Source organism: Hypanus sabinus, unplaced genomic scaffold (assembly GCF_030144855.1).
Source record: "Hypanus sabinus isolate sHypSab1 unplaced genomic scaffold, sHypSab1.hap1 scaffold_221, whole genome shotgun sequence".
Lineage (NCBI taxonomy): Eukaryota > Metazoa > Chordata > Chondrichthyes > Myliobatiformes > Dasyatidae > Hypanus > Hypanus sabinus.
In genome coordinates, this window is record NW_026780320.1 from 560,251 (window position 1) to 585,985 (window position 25,735).

The following is a 25,735-nucleotide window of genomic DNA, read 5'->3' on the forward strand; positions in this document are numbered from 1 at the left end:
ACTTCTCGATAATCGGTAAAAGATCATTTTTTCCCTCTTCCAAAAAAAAAATGCTCAATGTTGCTGGGTGACGCATTATAAATTTATAACCCTTTTCCCATAAAACTTTTTTCGCTGGGTTAAATTCCTTCTTTCTCTTCAAAAGGTCATAACTTATATCAGGATAGAAAAGAACTGCCTTCCCTGCTATCATCAATGGCCCGTTTCTCTTTTTGGCACATTGGGAAGCCGCCTTCAGAATCTTTTCTTTATCTTGGCATCTTAAGCATTGTATCAAAATTGATTGCGGATTTTGGTCAGCTTGAGATCTTGACCTTAAGGCTCCATGAGCCCTTTCAATTTCAATTGGAGTTTCTCCTTCCATTTCCAATTTTTTCAGGAATCCATTTTTGAAAAAAAAATATTGGATCATCTCCTTCTGTATCTTCAAGTCTAACAATATTAATATGGTTTCGTCTACTAAAAATTTCAAGCTTATCAATTATTTCCAACATTTGTTTTCTTTCTGATGTCCAGGCAGTTATATCATCTTCCACTTTATTCATTCTTTCAACCATGGCTTCTGTTGCAGTTTCCAAATCTATAATTCTCTTTCCGATTTTTCCTCTCTTTTTGTCATTTTCTCAAGCATAATCATATTTATTTTTATTACTTTTAATGCGTCTAATTTACGCATTATTTGCATCAAAGTCTTTTCTATATTTCCAGAAGAACTTTTACCTCCATCTTCGCCTGATTTTTCCAGAGAATTTGAATCTAACTCAGATTCACTTTCACTTCCGGTTTCAATCGTAACTGGGATTTGTAGTTCCGGTTGCTCTCGTTTGCGCATGCTCCTTCCTTCACGTTTACGCAGTTCTTGTTGGTCTTTTTCTTTAGAAATGGTCGATGTTGCTGCAGTTTCCTGTTCTGTATCGCCGGTGGTAAAATATACCTGAGCCCGCGGTTCTCTGGCAGAAGTGGGCCTTGATTCTGCTCCAGCTTGCGTTGTCTTCACGGTAGTAGTTTTCTTCACCTTCTGTTTGTGAGGCATAACTTAAAACAGTCCGGAGTAGTTTATAAGTCACTTTTAGAAAGTATTGACTAACTTTTCTTCAATTAAACATTAATTTACTGATTTTTTACAGGAGAGCTGGGTTCCAGCGTCTCGATCCTACGTCATCACGTGACGTCCCCCTCGTGACATTTTCTTGAATAAATGAACAACGTCCTCAAGCCTCTAATTCTCGGTGCCTCTCCCGTCAAAGATCATAGCCACGGGCTCAGAAATCTCCTCCTTCACCCCCCACAGTAGCCTGGTGTACATTCCATCTGGTCCAGGCGACCTATCCGACTTGATGTTTTCCAATACCTCCAGCACCTCCTCTTTCTTAACATCGACATGCTCAACCTTTTCAGTCTGCTGCAAGGTATCACTACATTCATCAAGACCCTTTTCCATAGTGAATATCGAAGTAAAGTATTCATTAAGTACCTCTGCTATTTCCTCTTGCTCAATAAACAGTTTCCCACTGTCACACATGATAGGTCCTATTTTTTCACGTCTTATCCTCTTGCCCTTTACATACTTGTGGAATATCTTGGAATTTTTCTTAATCCTGTCCGCCAAGGCTTTCTCTCGGCCCCTTCAGACTCTCCTTATTTCTTATTTGTTTTTAATTTAGTGTCATTTTGTATCTTTTCCCTAGACTACTGCGGTAAAACAAAATCAACCTGTATAAGAAAGTAATGCCAAAGCTGACCCATAATTTTTCATGGGACGTATGTTGCAAGTCTTTCTTTTCACTCTCATAGTGATGAGTGTCTGGAATGAATAGCGTAGCGATGGTAGAGGCAGAGGTGATGGAGGATATAGTCATGAATATGGGGAGAGTGTGGGGATGAGGAACTTACCAGTTCAATTGGTTCAGGCACACAGTGATCGGAAAGGCCTGTTCCCGTTCTGTCCCTTTCCGGAGAACCGAGTGAATCTCTGGTCGCCCGCCTCAGAAAGGACGTAATTAACCAGACAGGCGCGGTAAGGATTCAGTTCTTTTGTTACCTGGACGGGAGGATTCGAGTCAGGAGGAGACTGGATAGTGACTGTGCTCTGATCCCAAATATCAGCGTGATTGTCGCCTCCGCCGCTAAAAGTTCGACTGTCATGAAACATTTGTGGGGCAATGTAAAGTGGGGCAAATGACACAACCTGTTCGTCAGAGGAAATGTTCGACATCATGCACAAATTCCGTCATTGAATTGAGTTCGCTTTCCAAGGTGGGGCCTGATCAAGTGTAGAGAGTTAGGGCGACTGCATTTGGTTTCTTCGTAATGGAAGCAAAGGGCGGCTGCTCTGGTTAAACACTTAAAATAACTCGGACTCGTTTTATTCACAAAATCCTACGAGCATACATTAACTGTGCACTCATCCGAGAATTCGGACCATGGCCACCGCAGTCGCAAGGTGCACGATGTACCGATTGCAAAGCTATAAAAAGACGTATCAACTCCAACCCCGCTGTGAAACACGGCAGATCACTCCAGTGGGGCAAGAAAGGACCAGCCTGGCCAATCCTCCGATAGCACAGTCCCTCGCCTCCTGTCAACATCCTCGTTAATATTTTCGATACTCTTGTACTTTAACCATATTTCACTCTCTCTCATTCACACACACACAAAGTCCTCCAGGAAATAACACATGAGAGACCCAGCGGTGAATGTGAGGATCTGGGGCCCGGACTGGAGACACTGCTGCCGCCTCCAGACTCCGCTCAGTGCGCGGCCTGAGTAATGAACTGAATCACCGAGGTGACAGGATATTTCACCGCGCTGATCACCTGCTCCCTGAATTTCGACTGAGTGACCGCGTAAATAAATGTGTTCGTGCAGCAGCTGAAATTCTTCAGCAAGGCTCCGACGTAATGAAAGATCCATTCAGAATCATTGAAATTGAATCGTAATTCCTTGATCTCATAATACATGAAATTTACAACCAGCGTCATCCACAGGAGGATGAAACTGCCGGAGAGGGTGAAGAGTAAAACCACAGACCTCCTCCGGCTCTCCGTCTCCGGGTCCCTGCTGTTCTCTCCCTTGCTCTGACCCTTCAGCCCCTTACGGACACGGCTGGACACAACAATGTGCCTGACCGTCAGTGCGTTGAGCAGCAGGATCACAACGAAAGGAATGAACGGATTTAACACTATGCCGACCCAACTGTATACTACCCACCCGAAGTCAGTGAAAATGTTGGCCGTGATTATACAATGCCACGGCACTTTGTTGATTATCTGTCTGGGTTGCCAGAGGAAGTAGCGGGGGACGTTTTTCAGAAAGGACAGCACGCCTGTTGTTGTGAGAACCACAACCGCAGTTTTCCCGATGCAATATTTTGCTTTCAGCTTCTGACAGCAGATGGCGACAAACCGATCAAAAGTGAATGCGACGGTGAACCAGACAGAACAGTACGTAGCTGTGTGCCTCAGTACTTCTATAACCCTGCACACAGGGGTAACCCTCAGAAAATTCCACGGAAAGTAATAATCTAAGATTTGACGCTTTCGGACCTCTATGACAACGGTCAGCAGATCCCCCGCTGCCATGGCCACCAGGTAGCGAGTGGTGCAAGTAGAGAGGCCGCACTTTCCCTGGGACAGGATCACAATCGCCAATAAATTCTGGCATGGAAAGAGAAGAGAGCAGACATGGGGCATTATTAAACTCATTCTCTGGCAAAGGACACAGGTTCGGGTTTTAACCAGATGTCAAGAGGCTAGATGCAGCGAACGGATGCTCATGCAACACCACACATGGGTCACACTGTCTCTGATCTGCAGATGAGGTAACGTGTCGGTAATCGTCGGGGTTAAAGCGAGCGGCACGAACAACAACGATCAGTGCTCATCCCGGTTCCAGTCTCCGATTTAACTGTTGACGGGACCGGAAAGGTGTGCGGGGATCAGAGGGGTGGGGAGGGGGAATCTCATTAATGCCTTTCCAGAGAGAAAAGATGTTTCCTATGTTGGGAGAGTCTCGGACAAATGGGCACGGTCTCAGGTTAGAGGGGCTGCATTTCAATACAGAGATGCGGAGTAATTTCTTTTGCCAGAGCGTGGTGCATTTGTGGAATTTGTTGCCACATGCAGCTGTGGTGTCTGGGTAGTCGGGTGTATTTAAGGCAGAGATTGATAGATTGATAGGACATGGAACCAAGATAACGGTGGGGCAAGGCCGGGAAATGGTTTGAGGAGGAGGAAAAGAAAGAAATCAGCCATGATTGAACAGCGGAGCAGACTAGATGGGTCAGAAGGCCCTATTCTGCTTCTGTGTCTGATGGTCTTATGGTATCGAAAGGGAGACAACACACACAAAGTGTTTGGGAATTCAGCAGCAGTCACCGTATTGAGGAGACACCCAAACCATCCGGCGAGGCCTTTCTTCTGGGCAGAACCCGGCCTCAGGTTCAGGAGATCAGACCCAATTATTGACAAACAGGCAATAGAATCCGCCAGTGACAGGTTCCACCAGGAGAAGTGAAACGCAGGGCCCAGGGTTCAATCTGATCAGTGACACAGAGACTGGGAACTTGAAAATGCAAACCCCTCCCAGTCACACCTTCCCGGAGATTTACCTGTCCCCAACTCTGGGACAACATGGACAAGGTGCCATTGAAACCACCCAGTCACACCTTCCCGGAGATTTACCTGTCCCCAACTCTGGGACAACATGGACAAGGTGCCATTGAAACTTCCCAGTCACACCTTCCCGGAGATTTGCCTGTCTCCAACCCTGGGACAACATGGACAAGATGCCATTGAAACTTCCCAGTCACACCTTCCCGGAGATTTGCCTGTCCCCAACTCTGGGACAACATGGACAAGGTGCCATTGAAACCTCCCAGTCACAGCGTCCCGGAGATTTACCTGTCCCCAACTCTGGGACAACATGGACAAGGTGCCATTGAAACCTCCCAGTCACACCTTCCCGGAGATTTGCCTGTCCCCAACTCTGGGACAACATGGACAAGGTGCCATTGAAACCTCCCAGTCACAGCGTCCCGGAGATTTACCTGTCCCCAACTCTGGGACAACATGGACAAGGTGCCATTGAAACCTCCCAGTCACACTTTCCCGGAGATTTGCTTCTCCGAGCCGTGGGACAAATCTGGACTGGGTGTCAGTCAGGTGAGTTAACAGAGCCACGCTACATTGTCGATTATTCATCTGGGTTCCCAGAGGAAGTAGCGCAGAACACTTCTCAGAAAGGACAGCACGCCGGTTGTAGTGAGAACCACAGCCGCAGTTTTCCCGGTGCAATATTTTGTTTTCAGCTTCAGACAGCAGATAACGACAAACCGATCAACAGTGAATGCGACGGTGAACCAGACAGAACAGTACGTGGCTGTGTGCCTCAGTACTTCTATAACCCTGCACGCAGGGGTAATCCTCAGAAAATTCCACGGAAAGTAATAATCTAAAAGACAAGGACCTCTATGACTACGATCAGTAGATCCCCCGCTGACATGGCCACCAGTTAGCATGTGGCGTAGGTAGAGCGGCCGCACTTTCCCTGGGACAAGATCACAATCGCCGCTAAATTCACTGCCGGGAGAGAGAAGGGGACAGACACCGGGCATTATTAAACTCATTCTCCGGGAATGGACACAGGTTCGGGTTTCAGCCAGAGGTCAGGAAACTAGATGCGGTGAACGGCTGCTCCTCCAATACCAAACATGGATCAGACTGTCTCCGACCTACCTTCAGTGTAGAGATAAGGCGATGTGTCGGTAATCGTTGGGGTTAAACACGAGCGGCATGAACAACAACGATCGGTGCTCATCCCCTTTCCAGTCACTGATGTAACGTGACCGTCCAGGCCGCTGGAAACTCAGCATCTGACGGGGCCGAAAGGGTATCCGGGTATCGGAGGGGGGGGGGTATTGTGGGTATCACTGAAACCTTTCGAATGTTGATAGACCTAGACAGAGAAAATGTAGAAAAGATGTTTCCCAGAGTGGGAGTGTCTCGGACAACTGTGCACTGCCTGAGGATAGAGGGGCGTCATTTCAAAACAGAGACACAGAGTGATTTCTTTAGCGAGAGAGTGTTAAATTTGTGGAATTTGTTTCCGGATGCAGCTGTGGAAGCAAAGGTCGTTGGGTGTTTTTAAGACAGAGATTGATATGATCTTGATTGGGCATGGCATCAGGATTGTGGGGAGAAGGATGTGAAATAGTGTTGAGGAGGAGAAAATCAAGAGGATCAGCCAAGATTGAATGGAAGTGCAGACTCTATGGGCCGGATAGACTAATACTGCTCCTATGTCTTGTGGTCTTATGGTATCCAAAGGGCGGTAACACACAGAAAATCCTAGGGGAATTCAGCACCAATCGTCACTTTGACCAGACACTTAAAGTATGCGGCCGAAGCCTTTGTTCTGGAAAAAAACCCGACCACTATTTATGTCAGTGCCCCCCCAGCACAGGGACAACATGGAGAAGATGTTATTCAAATTTCGCTGTCACACCTTCCCGGAGGATTAACAGCTCCCAAAACTGGAACAGTTTAATAACAGGGTGTCATTACAGGACCAAGTATGCACTCGGGACAATATTTCTCAAAACAGTCAACACCACAATGTATAACATTCCCAGTCTCACATTCCCGGAGAGCTGCCTGTCCCCAGCATTGGTACCACTCTGAACAAAATTCCATCAAATGCAAGAACAACGTTCGAGTCGATTCCGTAAGTTCGAGGAGAGATGGGGGTATAGTTCAATTTGTCAGTAAATATGAAAAATCAGAATATTGAATAGTGAGGATCAATATTGCCGACGGGTATTACTGCCACGGGAATCAAGCAGGAAGCGTGTAAAATGGCCCCGAACTGGCTCACACCGGTTAACAGAAAGAAGTGTCAAATGCGAACAACTGTGCTCACTCACCAGGAACTCCAATGACGACAATGAACACGTTCAGTATTTTGTCCACACGCATGTAACTATCAAACAAAGCAGGCATTTTCTCCTGTCAGCGCTTTGTCCCCGTGAGCCACAGGCGATCTCCTGGAATGAAATGTCAAGGCTGCACATACCTGGGGTTTTAATAACAATTACCGATTCCACAGGGACAAGTTTCAACAGGTTTAAAAATAAACGGTTTTTAATTTAGTTACAATCCGATTCCGTCAGCCATATGCAACTCCATGATTACCTCTGTGAATTACTTGTTAGACTGCCAACAATCAAAATTGTGATGTTACTAAGGGATGTAAATTGCGAGTGGCATTCCTCCAGCAAAGGGGATATTGTTTCAAACACCATCAGAGCCAACTCTCCACCTCACCTTGCGTCAGTGCGTCTCTTGTGCTTCGGCTGAGCAGATTGACTGAGAGGAAAGCGGCCTCTCCACTCTGATTCTCCACCTGCTGTAATCACAGCTCATCTCACTGTAACCGTATCTCCTCCCGATACGAGAAACCATCCTCAGCTTGTTTGAATGAAGTGGACCAAACTTTGTCCTGGATCGTAAACATGTCAACGTTCCGCACCACTGAGAGGAATATTTGTTCTGAGAAAATAAACGTTTGCCTTCTGTTTATCCTAAATAGAACAGAGAAAGTTAAAGAACGGGAACCAACCTTTCGGCCCACAGTGACTCTGCCAACCATGACGTCGTATTAAACGGAACACACCTACCAATACTTGATCAGTCCCCCTACATACCCTGACTGTCCGTGTGTGAACCCTCACAACAATAATCTTGGGCTTCTGGGATCTCAGTTCTCAGAAGCTTTTTGACCATCTGTGTGGATTAGTTGGAACCTCCAGAAGTTCCTCATCAATTGCAAAATGCTTCCACTGTGAATCTGTACTTCAAACGAACCGTTTATCAGACACAGCAAAATGATTTGTAACCGTGTAGCTTGTAGTATTGTATTGAATCGCCAGTTGCTACCATTGTCACCAGGATTATAAACTCCTGACGTAGTTTAAATTGGAAAGTCTCCACAGCACTGTATTAGCCTCTAAACTATTTCCACTTCCCTCAGCTCCTCACAGCACTGTATCAGCCCATAAAGTGACCCCACGATGCCCTGTCTGCACAGCACTGTGTCAGATACTAATCTAATCCTACTGCCACCTCTGGCTCCACAGTACTGTATCAGATCCGAAATTAATCCCACAGACCCTCTTTCTCCACAGTACTGTATTAGCCGCTAAACTAATACCCATATCCCTCTTTATCTGCAGCACTGTATCAACCCCTAAACTAATCCCACTATCCCCACTTTCTTCACAGCACTGATCAGCCCCTAAACTGATCCTACTGCCCCCTATTTTCTCCAAAGCTATATCAGACCCTCAACTAATCCCACTGCCCCCTCTTTCCCCACAGTACTATATGAGCTACTAACCTAACCCCACTGCCCCTTGTTTCCACACAACTGTGTAACAGTCTCTAAACTGATCCCACAGCCCCTCTTTCTTCACAGTACTGTATTAGCCGCTAAACTAAAACCCATATCCCTCTTTATCTACAGCACTGTATCAGCCCCTGAACTAATCCCACTGCCGGTCTTTGCCCACAGGACTACATCAACCTCGAAACTCATCCCACTGTCGTTCTTTATCCACATCACTGTATCAACACCTACACCAGTCCCACTGTCCTCTCTTTCTGCACAGCACTGTATCAACCCCTAAGCTAATCCCACTGCCACCTCTTCAACACAGCACTGCATCAGAATCCCGCCGCACCGGCTGTATCCACATCACCGTGTCGGCCCCTCAAGGTACATCCACAGCACCATCTTTCTCCACTACACCGCATCAACCCCTTAACTAATCGCACTGCCCACTGCAGCACTGTGTCAGCCACTAAACTAACCCTACCGCCCCCTCTTTCTCCACAGCTCTCGGTATCTACAGTTAACCTGTATCCCGCTTCCTTCCCCGTCGCTCCCCTGAGCACTGTATCAGTCCCCAAACTCATCCCACTGCACTGGGCTGTCTCCTGGGCCCCATGTCTATGGACAAAATAATATCACTTCTCCTCTCGATACCGACAGCCCAGGGACAATCCCCAAATACAGTACAGTCGAAGCACTCTCACTCGGCACAGGCGCAGAGGCAAAGACAAAATTGTGGAAAGATTGGCAAAACCGCGTCTTGAGTCGGGGAGAGTGGAGGTGTAGGAGGTGAGAAGTGGGGGCGAAAGAGAGTCCGGAGTGAACGAGATAGAAGGCAAAGAGTGTTAGATAGAGAGAGGGATGGAGAAGGTGTGAAAGCGAAAGAGAGAGAGAGATAGACAGAGGGAGAGAGAAAGGACGAGAGAGAGGAAGAGAGAGAGTGAGAGAGGAGGGCAGATAGCGTGAGACAGAGCTGGGAAGAAGAGAGGGACGCAAGCAGGAGCAGGGTAACAGCAGTGGTGAGATAGCTGCGGGAAGAAGAGGGCAGCGGAGGAAGAAAATTGGAAAGAAGGACGGAGTCCGAGTGTGGAGGGAACAAGAAAGAGGGATGTATGTTGGGGAGAGTGGGGGAAGAGTAGAGGGGGAATGAAAGGGCAGATTGATGTAGGGAGAGACAGAAAACGAAAGAGAGACGGTGGAGCGCGTAAGAGGAAAGAGGGAAAGAAGGGGAGGGTGAGAGCAGCGGGTCGAGAGAGGGTGAACGAGATGGGCGAGAGTGAGCGAGGCACATAGCGGAAGGAGTGTGAGGGAAAGAAGAGGTGAAGGAGAATATGGGCAGTGATAGAATTGGAACGAAATGCCAGTGATAGAGCATGGCATGTGATAGAGAGAGGAGGGAGGAACGTGCGAGGGAGAGATTGGGGAACAGGGACTAAGACCAGGGGAGAGGAGGAATAACAGCCAGAGGAAATGGGGGCAGAGAAGAGCAGGAGAGAGTTAGGATTGTGGGGGAGAGTGAAGGAGGGAGTGATGCTGGGGAAAATAAGGGTGTGTGGGGGATGCGATATAGACGTGGAGGAAGACAGAGGGCGGGACTTGAGTAAAGGGGCGTTGGGCTGCTGCTAGGATTATAGGGGTCTGCAGCTGCGGGGAAAGACGGAAGGGGGTGAGGAGGGAAGAGTATACACATGAGGCAGGGGTGCGGAAGCGAAGAGAGGGGAGAGTGAGAGGCTGAGATGTTGAGGTGGGACTGGCATTGATGGACGTGGGTGAGGCGAGAGATGTGGGAGCGAGTGCTCTGGTCTGCAAAAGCCAAGGGGAGAGAGAGAACATGGAGGGAGTGCCTAAGGACACAACGATTGTTTAGAGAGGACTCTCCTTTACTGTATTGGAGTCCTTGTGCTTGGGAGCATGATTTGCCTCGCGTTGCCGTTCGGTCATGCCTTGGATGGTCTCGGTATTCCCATGTCCAACCATTTTTTACGTCTCTCCGTGGGAATCTGCCACTACCTGCTCTCCTGTGTTGACTCGTTCCCTCCGCTCAACGGGGCAGAGTCTGCTATTCCTCCGCACCTGGCTCAAATCCGGCCAGTGACCACAGTGACACGACCTGCCCTTCACCCATCACCCAGAAATCTGCCTGTCTCTAAAGTACACGCAGACTCCGCTAATGCAAATATCGAATCAGCCAATTATGTGGCAGCACCTCAGTGCATAAATCAGTGTAGACAGGGTCAGGAGGTTCAGTTCTTCTTGAAAGCGAACTTCAGAAAAGGAAATGATGTAGGTCGGGACCGTGGAATGATTGGTGCTGCCTGACGGGGTGGTTTGAGTATTCCTGAAACGAATAATCTCCTGGGATTCTGACGCACGACAGTAACTCAAACTAACAAATGTGTAACAGTCACAAAATGCTGGTGCAACACAATAGGCAGCATCTATTGGAAGAAGTACAGTCGCTGTTTCAGGCCGAGAATGAAAGAAGAGGTAATAAGAGATTTGAAAGCGGGAGGGGGAGGGGGAGATCCAAAATGTTAGGAGAAGACAGCAGGTCGAGGGATGGTGCTTATACATCTCTAGTAAGAAGTATAGACGATATTTCATCCATCCATCTCCTTGATGCTACCTCTTCTGAGATGAAGTCAATGCGAGAGAGTTTTCCGTTTGTGCAATAAAATATTATTTCCCTGAATTCTGAACTTAAAGAGAGGAAGTGTCAGGTCGCGGATATTTTAGCCTGTATGGAAAAGTCTCAAGATTATCGATTTAAAAGCAAGATCTCGTCAGAATAATATTCTAATTGTTGGTCTGAAAGAAGGAAGGATCTGAAAGTGGGGATAAATTGGACTAGTTTGCGAACTTGTTTCAATCTCTGTTTCTGGGTATTTTACCTCAACCTGCCGATATCGATAGAGCGGATAAAATTTTCACTTCGAAATGTTGGGATCCCAATAAGTCAAGCTCAGTTTTGATTTCCTTTCTTCGTTTCAAAGTTAAAGACGAAATCATAAAACATGCAAGGAAACACAGAGTTTTTAAATTCAAGGGTTCCGAGATTCGCTTTTATGAAGATTATCCAAGGGAAGTCATGGACCTGCGTTTTAAATTCGTTCCATCCATGAAGATAGCCTATGATAAGGGATTACTTCCATCACTTCACTATCCAGCCCGATTAAAATTATTTCCAACGATTTGACTGAACATGTTTTTCTGGACACCAAGGAGGCATTGGCCTATATTAATACTATTTCGGTTGCAGCTGAGGTTTGAATGGTTATAGGTCTGCTGAATAATTGTTATTTCGGAAAGAAAATAAGCTTTGAAGATTTCTGATTTGATTAAGATGTCCTTTGATCGATGGAGCATTTAACGAAGATGTAAAATTTTTGATGTGACTGATGAATGATTTTTCCGAAACCTGTTTGGGTTTCCCCAGCTTATTTTTAAGGATTAAGTATGAACTTTTTTTCCTCTGCAGGACTTCCCTATTTCAGCGCTGTGTATTTTCTTTTGTAACTAGGGTCATGAACTAATGAAAGCTTTTAAAATTAACATTATAAAATGGGCAGCTCACAGAGTCTTTCTCTTCTTTTACTTCAATGGGAACGCATTTCAGCTTGTTTTGCGGAATTTCGGGCTTTTCGGGGTGTTGGGAGGACTGGGGTTAGTTTTGAGTAATATGAATATTTGTAGGATTCATTTTAGTTTCCTTTTTTAATATTTTTCCCATTACGAAATTCCGGAGTATATATGTTTATGTTTCACACGGCCAGTTTTGATTAGCCCGCGATGTATGCGTGTATTTATGGGCTAAATAAAATATTTTCTTTGTTAACTAAACAGATAAACATTATCAGTTGGAATGTACGTGGTTGGAATCATCCTATTAAGCGGAAGAAGACATTTAAAATCATTAATCGCTTCAAACCCGATGTAACTTTTGCTCAAGAAACGTAAATCAGAACTGGCGATCAAAATAGATCTTTTAAATTGTGGAGTGACCTTCAATTTCACGCTACTTCTAAAAGTAAAACAAAGGGGGTATCTATTTTGATTAAACCTAATATTTTATTCACCCAGGAAGATATCGTGTCAAATATTAATGGTAAATTTTTGATTGTTAAAGGAACAATTTGCAACCGAAAAATTGTCCTGATTAATCTATATGGACCTAATGTAGATGATCCTATTTTGAATCAAAAAGCATCTGCTGTATTGCCGGATTTGCTTGAATATATGTTGTTAATGGGGGGGGGGGGGGTGATTTCAACTGTTGTTTAAATCGTTTGATTGACAAGATTTCGACCAATCAGCTGCTGCCGAGTTGCTCTGCATCACTTAATAACTCTTTTTTAAATTGAATTTGATCTGGTTGAAATTTGGAGACATTTACATCCTAATGATAGAGATTGTTCTTTTTTCAAGATGTTCACCAAAAATTATTCGAAAATTGATTATTTTATAGCTGACCCCGATTTTTGTCAAAAGTCCAGAAATGTGAATATGTTGCTATCGTTCTCTCGGATCATGCGCTTTGAAGCTTAGCCTTTGAGTTAAATGATGTTGCTATTGCAAATTCGCCTTTGCGTTTTCCAGAAAATTAATTCAAAGTTCGGACGTTGTCAAATTTATTGAGAATTAGATAAAAGATTTTTTTCATCCTAAGAATATGCGAGATGTGCCGGAATTGATTATATGGGATACATTTAAAGCACTTCTGCGCTGTCAGATAATCTTCTATTCAGCTCAGCTTAAGAACCAGCAAAAACTGAGTTAGATAAGATTTCAAGACAAATTAAAGACTTGGATAATATTTATGCAATTTTTCCTAACATTGATTTATTCAAACAAAGAGTTGTACTTCAATCACAATATAATTTATTATTAACTTATTCAGTTGCATGAAATTTGCTTAAGTTGAAAAGTCAATTTTATGTGTTTGGGGATTAAAAATAATAAGCTATAAGCAACAGAATTAAAAGCTGCTAGAGCCGAAAGACACATTTTTTAAAAAATCGTTAGGGAGACGGTAGTACAACATGTAATTATGAAGATATTAATAAAAATTTTCAAGACTTTTACATTGAACTTTATAAATCTCAGTTTCCAGTTGATTCTCCTAAAATTAATGCCGTCTTTTTCTCTTTTTTTTTTTTTACAAAAGATCGATTTTCCTCGAATTTCTGTTGAAGGTTAACAAACTCTTTATGTGCCTGTTACAGAAAACCAAATTCAGAAAGCTATTTTTCAATGCAATCTGGCAAAACTCCTGGTCTGGGTGGTTATTCTATCGGATTTTATTAAAAACAATGAAAAGTTGCTTTCTCCATATATGCTGGACATGCTTAAAGATACTTTTTTGATAGGAGTGTTACTTTCCACATTTTATGAAGCTTCTATTTCTTTAATTCTTAAGAAAGATAAAGACACTACTGACTGTACTTCATATAGAACTAATTCATTATAAAATGTGGATGCTAAAATTCTTTCAAAAATAATGGTTAACCGGCTCGAGAATTATCGCACGAAAATTATCTCTCAAGACCAAACAGGTTTTGTAACGAAATACGTACACAACATTTTTTTGACCCACAGCATCTGCAGCTGTATTTTTGTATTTTTAGGTTTTGTAAGGGCCGTTATTCCTTCTCTAATATTCGGAGACTGTTAAATGTTATACGTTCATCCTTTTCTAAGACTCCCCAATGTGTTGCCTCTCTCTATGCTGAAGAGGAATTTGACAGAGTTGAATGGAAATGCTTACTTAACGTTTTAGAGAAATTCGGCTCAGGCATTAATTATAATAAGTGGATCAGAACGATATATAAAAGCGCTATTGCTACTGTTATCACTAATATTTGCAGATCTCCTTGTTTTCGGCTTTTGCGGTATACGAGACAAGAATGTACATTAAGTCCCTTGTTATTTAATTTGATGTTCGATCCCTTGGCTTTTGCACTTCGTGAAGCTAAAGATACTCATGAAATTTTAATAAATGGGACTATTCATAAGATCTTCCTTTATGCTGACGATCTCTTAATTTATATTTCGAATCCTGAAGAGTCCATTCCTAATTCATTGAAACTATTAAACGAATTTGGAAAGTTTTCGGGATATAAACTAAAACTCCATAAAAGTGAATTATTTACCCTAAATGATTCTGCTTCTATATATGCTGACATTCTTTTTAAAGTTACGGTCTCTTTTAAATATTTAGGTTTTATTATTATTAAAACTTATAAACACCTTTAAAAAGCTAATTTGGTTCCTTTAGCGGATTTTATGAAGCAATTATTTTGTAGATGCGATCCACTTACACATTCGTTCGCCGGCCGAATTCATGCAGTTATAATGATGATTTTACCAAAATGTTTTAAAGTATTTCAAAATTTCTGTATTTTTTAACTAAGAAGATTTTTGATCAGGTTGACTCTATTATGTCATCGTTTGGTTGGAATAATAAAAGCCCAAGAATTCGTAAATATCATTAACAAAAATCAAAAAGGATGGAGGTCTTGCTTTGCCTAATTTAAGAATGTATTATTGGGCTGTTAATATACGTTGTATGTGATTTTGGTGATATTGGGCTGATAAAAAGGAACGACCACCTTGGGCTGATTTTTGAATTGATTTCTGTGAAGCAGTTTCACTTAACCTTGTGTTAAGGGTCACCCTAGCTTGCAAGGGGGTCCAGAATAGACTCTATGAAATGTGCTGCTACTAGGATAGAGAGAGGGAGGCGTCCAGCACAATGTGAAAGCGAGCGAGAGAGAGAGAGAGAGAGAGAGAGAGAGAGAGAGAGAGAGAGAGAGAGAGAGAGAGAGAGAGAGAGAGAGAGGGAGAGAGAGAGAGAGAGAGAGAGAGAGAGAGAGAGAGAGAGAGAGAGCGAGAGCGAGAGAGAGAGAATACTCGAAGGAATGATGTTATGATTCCTCTGCCGATTGTGTACCCTTCTCGGAGGTCACTTGCCTGCTTGCAGAGCTCCTGCAGAAAGCGAAGGGCGGAGCAGTTTGATGGACAGCTGGTGTCCAACATGGAGACATAAAAGCCACGTCTGCTGTTACACAGACAGACCCACAAGACACACCGAGACACACCACGAGACGGGCAGTGCGGATACTGACTGAGCTTTGTTGCACCCACACGAAGGGGAGGGTTCAGAGGATCGATTCGGGGAAATCGATCAGTGATTCACAATGTGAAAAGGTGCGACAGGTAGGGAATTATTTGTGTGTCCACCCTGCCTGGGTGATAATTCCGCCACTGAAGAACGGTCGTAGTCCGTGACCACAACAGAACTTCGGAGGACAACGAGAAGATCGACGGCATCACCTCTCACCTCTTTCTCTTTCTCCAGCGTTACTCAACTGAATACCATGAACCCACGAACTTAACTGAACCCTCTTCTTCACATCGTATGACTGTAGCCATTTACCACTAGGGTTGAAAGAGGTTAGTTTTGTACCTATTGCCCTTATTTGATTTGGTGTGGAAATACAGCAGAAATGGAGTTTGAGGTTAGTAAGTTTGTGGCGGATCGAACCCCCGAGGCGTTGGACGAGTCTAAGAGGGATACACTGATGGGAATTGCTCGTGAGCTAGATATTAAAGTGTCCACTCGCATGGGGAAGGCTCGGGTACAGCTGTTAATAGCACAGTATTACGTAGCCAAGGGGAAATAAGAAGCGGAGGTTTTGGAGATGTTTGTTGAAGGTAAAGTACATACTGAGGCTGAGATTCAGCTTCAGGCAGAGAAGATGAAGTATGAGTCTGAATTACGAAAGAAACAGCTAGAGGCCGAAGAAGCAAAAAAAGCAGAAAGAAGAAATAAGGAAACAGAGAGAAGAAGCAAGGAAACAGAGGGAAGAAGCAAGGAAACAGAGAGATGAAGCATGGAAACAAAGAGAAGAAGCAAGGAAACAGAGAGATGAAGCAAGGAAACAGAGAGATGAAGCAAGGAAACAGAGAGATGAAATTTCAGTGAGGGACATTGTCAGTGATGGGAACTCCGATCAGTGATTTAAAGAAGATTTTAATGTTTCCTGAAATATCCGAGTGAGAGAGGTTTTCTCAGACTCACGGTTTTTGAATCACTTTTTTCATCAATTTGTCTGTTTGGCTTTAGACTTGGGGCAAATAAACTGGGAGATTCTGGAGTGAAACTGGTTTCTGCGGCTCTGAGGAACCCGAAGTGTAAAATACAGCAACTGTGGTAAGTACCAGACTGTCGCAGGTTGTGTTTACCGTCACTGGGTGTCTGACACTGAACATTAATATGATCAATAATTGTGTTACTGATAAACACTGGGGATTTGTACCGTCTCCTGTCTCTCTGTGACCTTCACCCTCACTCTCTCTCACCTCCAGGCTGAACCATGTTGGTCTCACAGATTCAGGTGCCGTGGATCTCGTCTCGACTCTCAGAACAAACAGATTACTAACGGAGCTGAACGTCAGTGAAAATGAACTGCGTGATTCAGGAGTGAAACTGGTGTCTGCGGCTCTGAGGAACCCGGAGTGTAAAATGCAGACACTGGGGTAAATACCAAATTGTTGGAGATTTTATTTACAGTCACTGGGTGTCTGACACTGAACATTAATGTGATCAGTAATTGTGTTACTGATAAGCACTGGGGATTTGTACCGTCTCCTGTATCTCTGTGTTATTCACTGTTTGCCTCTCTCATCTCCAGGTTGAGGGATGTCGGTCTCACAGATTCTGGTGCTGAGGATCTCGTCTCCGCTCTCAGTACAAACCCATCACTGACGGAGCTGGACCTGAGTGATAATAAACTGGGAGATTCAGGAGTGAAACTGGTATCTGCGGATCTGGGGAACCCGGAGTGTAAAATACAGAAACTGGAGTAAGTACCAAACTGTGGGAGATTGTGTTTACTGTCACCGGGTGTCTGACCCTGAACATTAATAGTTTATCAGTGTTACTGATAAACACTGGGGATTTGTACCAACCCTTTCCCACTCTCTTTCATTCCCAGTCTCTCTCGTTATCTGCAGGCTGAAGAAGGTTGGTCTCACGGATTCTGGTGCCGAGCATCTCGTCTCTGCACTCAGTCCAAACAGATCACTGACGGAGCTGAACCTGGGAATTAACTCCCTCACAGACCGATCAGCACCCGCTCTCTGTCGCCTCATATTGACCCTCCCAAATCTGGAGTGGATCCGGTGAGTGTTTGTGTTAACGTTCAATGTGATAAAATATCAGGGATACTGGTCTGTAAGCATGTTGAAACATTATCCTCGTCCCCTCTTACTGACACTGATGTGTAAACTGTTTATTTCATCTCTGTTCTTCAATGTGTTTCAGACTGGTGGGGAATCGGTTCAGTGAGACAAGGGAGAAGGAACTAAGATTGGTGCAGGATCAGAGACCCGGACTGATAGTGATCCTTTGAACATCTGAATGCGTGAACATCCCCACACTTATGGTGACATTTTCGCTGATTCCCCAAGCTCCTCTTTAATGCCCGCACTCCAGGTTTGATTCCTAATGGATCTAACGGAACTGGCTCTGGTCTCGCGCTTTGTGACTTTTGAAGCTGTCCTGCAGTGACGTATTTCCTCCTCTTGTCCAATGCCGCTGATTCTGACACATGACCATGTTCGAGATCTCACACAAGTTAGGCTCTGCGGAATTGCACAGTCAGGAAGAGCCCAGTGGCCGGGTTCATTCTAGGACATGAGTATCCCGGGGTGGGATTATCCGGGAAGAGAATCCTTTTGTTTACTTTGCTGAGGACAGTACTTTCGGCTGTCTGGCCGATACAATGATCTTAAATTGACAAATACTTCGGCAGTGACCCTGGATCTGCAGCGATCCCGGACACGGCCCTGATTTTATAATCATCGGTTCCCCGATGCAGAGTGACGGTGAGAAACGGGACTGATGATTCAATATGTCACTCGTTGTCGCCGGTCAGTTATTTGTGTGTGACTGTGAGTGAATCGTGAACAGCTTATTTATTCCCACACGTTAGAAGCTCACACATTGCTTAATTTACATTTGACATGATGAAATCAATAAACCGCTGTCACTTCCTGTCTTGGTGTCGGACTTGAGTCTCATTAGAGGAGAAACAGTGGCCTGGGGTTACTGCTGTCCCCCGCACCTGGTGAACTGCAATAATAGGTCCGAGCTCCTCACACTGGTACAGCAGCGTCTCAGCTCCAGGTTGAAGTATGTCAGTCTGGTGGCGTCTTTTCTTCAGGACCTCTTCACTCCTCATCCACCAGTCAGTCTGACACACAGCTTCCTCATACCCTAGAATCATGCACTCCCCTGACCCCCACCTTCCTGCGTGCTCTCCTTGCTCCCGCAGACAACAACGACAAAAGATATTGGAAGCTCATACACTGCATGGTATCTGACCTGCATCGACAAAGGTCGCAAACAAGACAGGGATGGGGAATCGAACAGAAGCAATCAACACGGAGTGAAGCTCCCTCTACACCGCCCATCTCATACCCCCGGTGTCTGACACTGACTTAAGCTCCCCACGAAGGATCCCATTACACACTCCCAGGTCACACACATAGTGAAGCTCCCTCTATGCCGTCCCAATACACACTCTCCGTGTCATGCCCAGAGTGAAGCTCCGTCTGCATCTCACCATCACACACTCCCATTGTCAGACACTGACTGAAGCTTCTCCTGCATATTCCCATGACACACTCCAAGGATCAGTCACAGTTTTAATCTTCCTCCTACCCATCTATTCGCACAGTCCCAGTGTCAGAAACAGAGTGTACCTCTGTCCACATCATCCCATCATACATTTCCGGGTCAGACGCAGAGTGGTTCATAAAACACAGTCTAATCACACATTCCCAGGGTCAAACACAGAGTGGAGCTCTCACCACGGCATACCATCACACACTTCCGGGGTTAGGCAAAGGATTAAGTTACCCCCAGCCCTTCAGAACGCACACTCCCGGTGTCAGCCAGAGTATTAAGCTCCCAAAACACTGTCCCAACAAATAGTCCTGGAGTCAAGCACTGTGTGAAGATCCATGCGCATCGTTCCACCACACACTCTCGGGCTCAGACACAGAGAAAATTCCCTCCACCCGATCCCATCGCACACTCTCAGGGTAGGACTTTGAGAACATTCTCCCTCCAGACAGTCCCATCTTAAAATTCCTGTGTCAGACACAGAGAGTGACAACCTCAATGACATTAGGAAGGGAAAGCAAAGAGGTCCTGAAAAGAAAATTTAGAAAGCCAAGTCGAAAGCTGAGAAGCAGGACCTCCCAGTTGGTAATTTCTGGATTGGTGTCTATGCCACGGACTTGTGCAGAACTCTGTGACTGTTAACTTGCAGGTGGAGTCAGTGGCGAGGAAGGCAAATGCAATGTTACCATTCATTTCAAGGGTTCTAGAATACAAGAGCAGGGATGCGATGTTGAGTCTTCACAAGGTACTGGAGAGGTCTCACCTTGAGGATTGTGTACAGTTTTGGGCTCCTCATCTGAGTAGAGATATGCTGGTGTTGGAGAAGTTCAAGAGGACGTTCATTAGGATAATTCCTGGAATGAAAGGTTTATCATACTAGGAACTTTTGATGGCTCTGGGTCTGCACTCGCTGGAATTTAGAACGAAGAGGAGGATCTCATTGAAACCATTCGACTGGTGAAAGGCCGAGACAGAGTGGGTGTGGAAAGGATGTTCTCCATGTTGGAAGGTTCTCGGACAAGACGGCACACCCTCAGGTTAGAGAGCCGTCCCTTCAAAACAGAGATACGAAACAAAAGGGCGGTGAATTTGTGGAATTTATGGAATTGCATATACTGCTGTGGAGTCCAGGTCGTTGGGTGTTTTTAAGGCAAAGATTTATAGGTTCTTGAGTGGAGATGGCATCAAATGTTACAGGTTGAAGGCCGCAAAGTGGGGTTGAGGAGGAGAAAAAAATTATTTGTGACAATCGCAAGGCTGATTTTTCTCGATGGGCCAAATGGCCTAATTCTGCTACTATGTCTTCAGTTCTTATGGCCCGTGGAAATGGAGAGAAGATTAGACTGATCCATGGAGCAATCGCTGGTGGAGCGGTGGGGCGGGGAGGGGGGAATCCCGGACACTGCTGGGGTTGGCTCTACTCTTGGGCTCGGGGTTTCTGTGGTCCTGATGTCAGAGGGGTGAAAGCGCGTAACGCGGCGTTGGGCTATGAGGAACTCCTCGATGGAGAGTGGGATCGCTGTATGGTCTCTATTTCCCTCGGTAGATTTCTTTAATGATTTATGAAATAACACCATCCCAAGCCATATGCAAAATATAATAAAATTTATATTTTAGTGATTCACTCTGTTCCAGCAGTCTCTCTTTGCAAACGGAGAACACACTCTGATCGCACAGCCCTCTTTTAGTTCCCGAAGTTATCCCTCTGTCCTGTCATATCCTAACAGTCCGTCTGTCCCCAAACTAATTTTGTTGCCCTGTGCTCTCCCTACAGATCCCAAACTAATCCCACTACCCTGCTCATTTCCCCTGTCCGAGTCAGACCTTAAACTAATCACACTGTCGCAGTCTCTCGCAACAGACCGAGCTAATCACACTGTCTACTCTCTCCCCACAGCCCGTGTCAGTCCCCGAACTAAACACACTGTCCCACTCTCTCCCCACAGTCTTGTGTCAGTCTCTGAATTAATCACACTGTCCCCCTCTCTCCCCGTAGTCCCAAGGTACTGAACGTCCCTTGGAGTACAGATAAGTCAATCATCAAGAAATGGAAAGTGTGGCACAGCTGTACAATTGCCTGGAGCAGGCCATGCTCAAAAATTGAGCGACTGTGCAAGAAGCAGATTAGTGAAGGAGGCCACCAAGAAAGCTGTGACAACACTGAAGGAATTACAAGCTTCAGTAGCTGAGATGGGAGGCACTGCCCACACAACTGCTGCGCATGTGCTTCATCAGTCGCTGTTTGATGGGACAGTGTCTAAGAGAAAGCCAATGTTGAATCGAACTGGCTTGGAATTCCAGCTGGAGTTTATTAAATGGCAGGTGGGAGACTGTGAAGTCCCTTGGAAGATGGTACAATTGTATGATGAAACCAACGTGGAGATGTTCGGCCATCTGCTTTGGAAATGTACTTGTATCATCTCCTGACCTGTACTTTTCAATAAACTTTTAGCGGAGTCGCTTGGAGTGTTCATGATGTAGTTTTTACCAGGATACTGGCTGGCCTACAGCTGGACATTCCAGATGCAGATGCATTTTTGTTACAATTAACTGAAACACATTAACTGCACACAGGTCTCCAAAAAAAGATATCCATTTTAATAATTATGTGACTTCTAAAATCAATTGGCTGCAGCAGTCCTGACTTGGGGTGTTACATTAAAGGGGGGAGGGGTTATGTTAAGGTGATTAGAAGAATGTGCAAGCGAGATGTCTGAGGTATGTCATTGTAGATGGAGAGTGGAATGACCTGCAAAGGGCAGTGGTGAGGAGAGAAATATCAGGTACATTTATGAGCCGCTAAGTTAGGGACATGGAAAGAAACGGAGCACTATGCAGGAGAGAAGAGTTAGATTCAGCTTGCAGGAGTTTCTAAGTTTGTCAAAACATCGTGGGTCGAAGAGCCCGCATTCTGCTTTCACGTTCTATGTTCTATTACATCGGATCTAACTAACACTATGCAGACAGATTTAGGAAAGATGTAAAAACAATAGAGCTGTTGTCATGCAGAACTTCAAACTCTCGAATATACACTGGGGCCCTGAGGGCAAGTGGTTCAGATGATGATGAATTCGGTCTGATATTTCAGGAGGGTTTCTACAATTAATATGTAGAGTGTACAACGAGAGATAGGGCTGCACGAAATCTTTTGCTGGGTCATGGGCCTGACCAGACAGCTGACATCTTGGGTCTCTTAAACAGCATGAACGTGGATAAATCCCAGGGCCCGATGGGATATACCCCAGGTTAGTGATAGAGGAAAGTAAAGAGATTACTGAGGCCTTGTCCAATAGCCCTGTGTCCTCCCCAGCCATGGGCGAGGTCCTGGAGGACAGGTGACGAACCAGTGTCGATCCGTTATTCGTGAAGGGAAACAGGGAGACACCAGAAGACTATAGACCATTGAGTCTCACGTCGGTGATAGAAAAGTTACTGCAGTGCATTCTTAGAGACATGATTTTTGAACATTTGGAAATCCACAGCTCAATTGGGGAGAGTCAGCGTTGCTCTGTGAGTGGCAAGTCATGTATCACTAACTTGATTGAGATTGTTGATGAGCTTACGAGTGTAACTGATGAAGATAGAGCTGTGGATGTCTACAGATTAAGGTTGTACGCTATGTGACAAGGTCCCTCATGGGAGACTGATCGACAAGATTAAGATACATGGTGAATTCGCTGCTTGATGCAAAACTGGAAGATAAAGGGTGGTCTGTGATTGGTGCTGTTCCACAAGGATTTCTACTGAGACATCAGCAGTTTCAGATTTAGAGATGAAAAAATATACATGGGTGGGTCAGTAAGTATATAAATGTAAGAATATTGGTGTGCATAGCCTAGAGGACTGTCAAAGAATACAGTTCGATATCCCGTAGAAACATTGAAAATATGGGCAGAGAAATGGCAGATGCAGTTTAACCCGCCAAATGTGAGGTGCTGCACCTCAATAGGTTAAACGTAAAGAGAAAGCACATTGCTGAGGGTAAGACAATTAACAGTGCTGATTAGACAAAACCTCTTGGGGTCGAAGGTCATAGCTGCCTGAAATTAGCTAAGCTGGTGGTTAAGAAGGCAAATGGCATGCTTGCCTTTAATAGGGGAGACATTTAGTCCAAAAGGCACACAGTCAAGTTGCTGCTTTATAAAACCCCAGTTACGCCGCATCTGGATTATTCTATACATTTCAGTTTACTTCATCAGATGAATGGTGTCTAAGAGTTAGAGAGGGTGCAAAAATGGTTCACCAGGATGTTGCTTCGATTAGAGGGTATGTGATTGGACAAACCTAAGTTGTTTTTTCAAGAGCCGAGACTGACTAGCGATCTCACAGAGGTTTACAGGATTATGAGAAAAATAGATAGAGCAGACAGAGAGTATATTTTTCCAAAGGTGAAATGTTTAATACCAGAAGGCATGTATTTTATATTGGAGCGGGTAAGTTCAAAGCAGATGTGAGAGACTGGAATGCACGAAACATTCAGGACAATTCAGAGCCTCTTAGATAGACACATGAATGTAAGGAGAATGGATGGATATGGACGTTGTGTGGACATAAGGAATTCGTTTAGTAACTATTTGATGCCTAGTTTATTTAAATCAACAGAATATTTCAGGCTGAATGGCCTGTTCCTGTGCTGGGCACACAGAATTTTTTGTTCCCCCAGTGTTGAAATGTCTAATCCCAGAAGATATTCAATTAGTATAACGAGGGATAAGTTCAAAGGAGAATTGAGCGGCAAGTTCTTTCACACAGAGGTTGATAAAATGCGTGTTGAGTGTGCTGGTAGAGACAGATACATTAGAGACTTAAGAAATGCTTAGACACAGATGTGATGAGAATGGAGAGATATGAATACTGTTTATAAGGGATTAGTGTAGTCGCTATTTGATGAATACTATATTTGGTTCAGCACAATAAGGGCCCGTTCCTGTGCAGTACTGTTCGATGATCTATAACTTTGTGAAGTCTACAATGTTTTAATGTGTTTTTCAATTCAGTGTGTTGGTTTACAATACTGAGCTCCAGAATTCTTTCACCATTTTGTCCAACTTTGCCAGTCCATTCCGCATTTCCACAAAGGATTCCCACATCACTCACTGGAACTGGGAGCCTTTCCCCATCACCAGGCTGAGGAAGAGCGGAGAATCCTCTGTCAGGGGCTCTCTTTCAGTTCTGTGATTTCCTGTAGACAATTAACTTGTTGAGAGACAGACTGAGTGAAAGAGGGTGGATGAGACAATATCTATTCAGTGACGGGATTTCTCAGTGATTTTTAACACCGGAATTGTCACAGGGCCAGTAGCCCTGTTTATTGTCACCGATTCAGTAAATTGCTGGGTTCAGTCATTAGCAAAAGAACACTGACTGGAAATTACAAATCAGAATATTATGAGAGTCAAGGAGCGCAGCAGTATTGAAGTAGGCATTCGACCCTTCTAGTCAATGCCAACCTGTTTTGGTTTTTACTACCTAATTCCAACTTCTTGCACCATAGCCTTCATACACTGCTGATTTATGTTCTCACTCAAATTTCTCCTTCGAGTCTAAATCAAACCCACATCTACCACATCTACCACTGGTGGCAGCTTATTCCACACTCTCACCAATCTCTGAGTGCTGAATTCCCCTTCAGATTCATCAAAATATTTCACCTTTCACCCTTATAATATGTCCAATGAAAGGGCGAGAATGAAGACGGGGTGGCGAGGGAAGGCAGGAAGGGGAGGAGGAGACTGAGTGAGGAGAGGTAAACAAGACGGAGTGCTTATCCTTGAAATCATTCAAAAAAGTATGTTTTCTTTTTAAACGGAATACCATTACCCTATACATTCTCAACCAATTTAGCAATATTCAAATTTGAACATATATTTTATTATCAGAGTACATATATGTCACCACATACACCCCTGAGATTGTTCTTCCTCTGGTCATACTCAACAAATCTATAGAATAGGAACTGTAACAGGATCAATGAAAGGTCAAATAGAGCACAGAAGACAACAAACTGTGCAAATGCAAATATAACTAAATAGCAATAAATAACGAGAGCAATGGGGTGTAACCCTGGGAAACACCACTAGGCCCGGGCCTCGAATCCAATAAACAACCTCCCACCATCACTCTTTGCTTCCTACCATCAAGACAACTGTGCATCCAGTGATCCAGCTGTCCCTGGATCCCGTGTGATCTGACTTTCCACAGGAACTTACCATGTGAACCTTATCAAAGGCCTCACTGATGCCCATCTAGGCCATAATCCTGGTACAGAAGTGTCACAGATAAGAGGGCACAGATTTAAACTGAGGACGAAGAGGTTTAGAGGGATCTCAGAGGGTGGCAAATCTGAAGAATTTGTTGCCATGAGCAACATTGGGTGCTCATGTCATTGGGTGTATTTAAGGGAGAGATCGATAGGTTCTTGATTAAACACGGCGTCGGCGGTTATGGGGTGAATGCAGGGAAGTGGAGATGACTGGAAGAATTGCATCAGCCCAGGATTAAATAGCGGAGAAGACGATGGGCCGAATGGCTTACTTCTTCCCTACCTCTTATTGTCTTATCAAGTTAAGTCACTTTTATTGTCTTTTCGACCATAACTGCTGGTACAGTACAAAATAAAAATGAGGCAACGTTTTTTTTCAGGACCATGGTGTTACA

The 25,735-nt window shown here is 44.5% G+C and overlaps 1 protein-coding gene across 1 annotated transcript in view; it reads left to right on the forward strand.

Annotated features, from left to right (window-relative positions):
- Positions 1–18,257, forward strand: part of LOC132387797 (NACHT, LRR and PYD domains-containing protein 12-like) — a 61,194-nt gene extending 42,937 nt beyond the window's left edge. The window contains exons 10-13 of the mRNA XM_059960175.1: positions 16,756–16,926; positions 17,082–17,252; positions 17,404–17,571; positions 17,714–18,257. Coding sequence (XP_059816158.1) covers positions 16,756–16,926; positions 17,082–17,252; positions 17,404–17,571; positions 17,714–17,801 — 598 coding nt within the window. The 3' untranslated portion in view covers positions 17,802–18,257. The remainder of the gene's footprint in view (positions 1–16,755; positions 16,927–17,081; positions 17,253–17,403; positions 17,572–17,713) is intronic.
- The last annotated feature ends 7,478 nt before the right edge of the window (positions 18,258–25,735 follow it).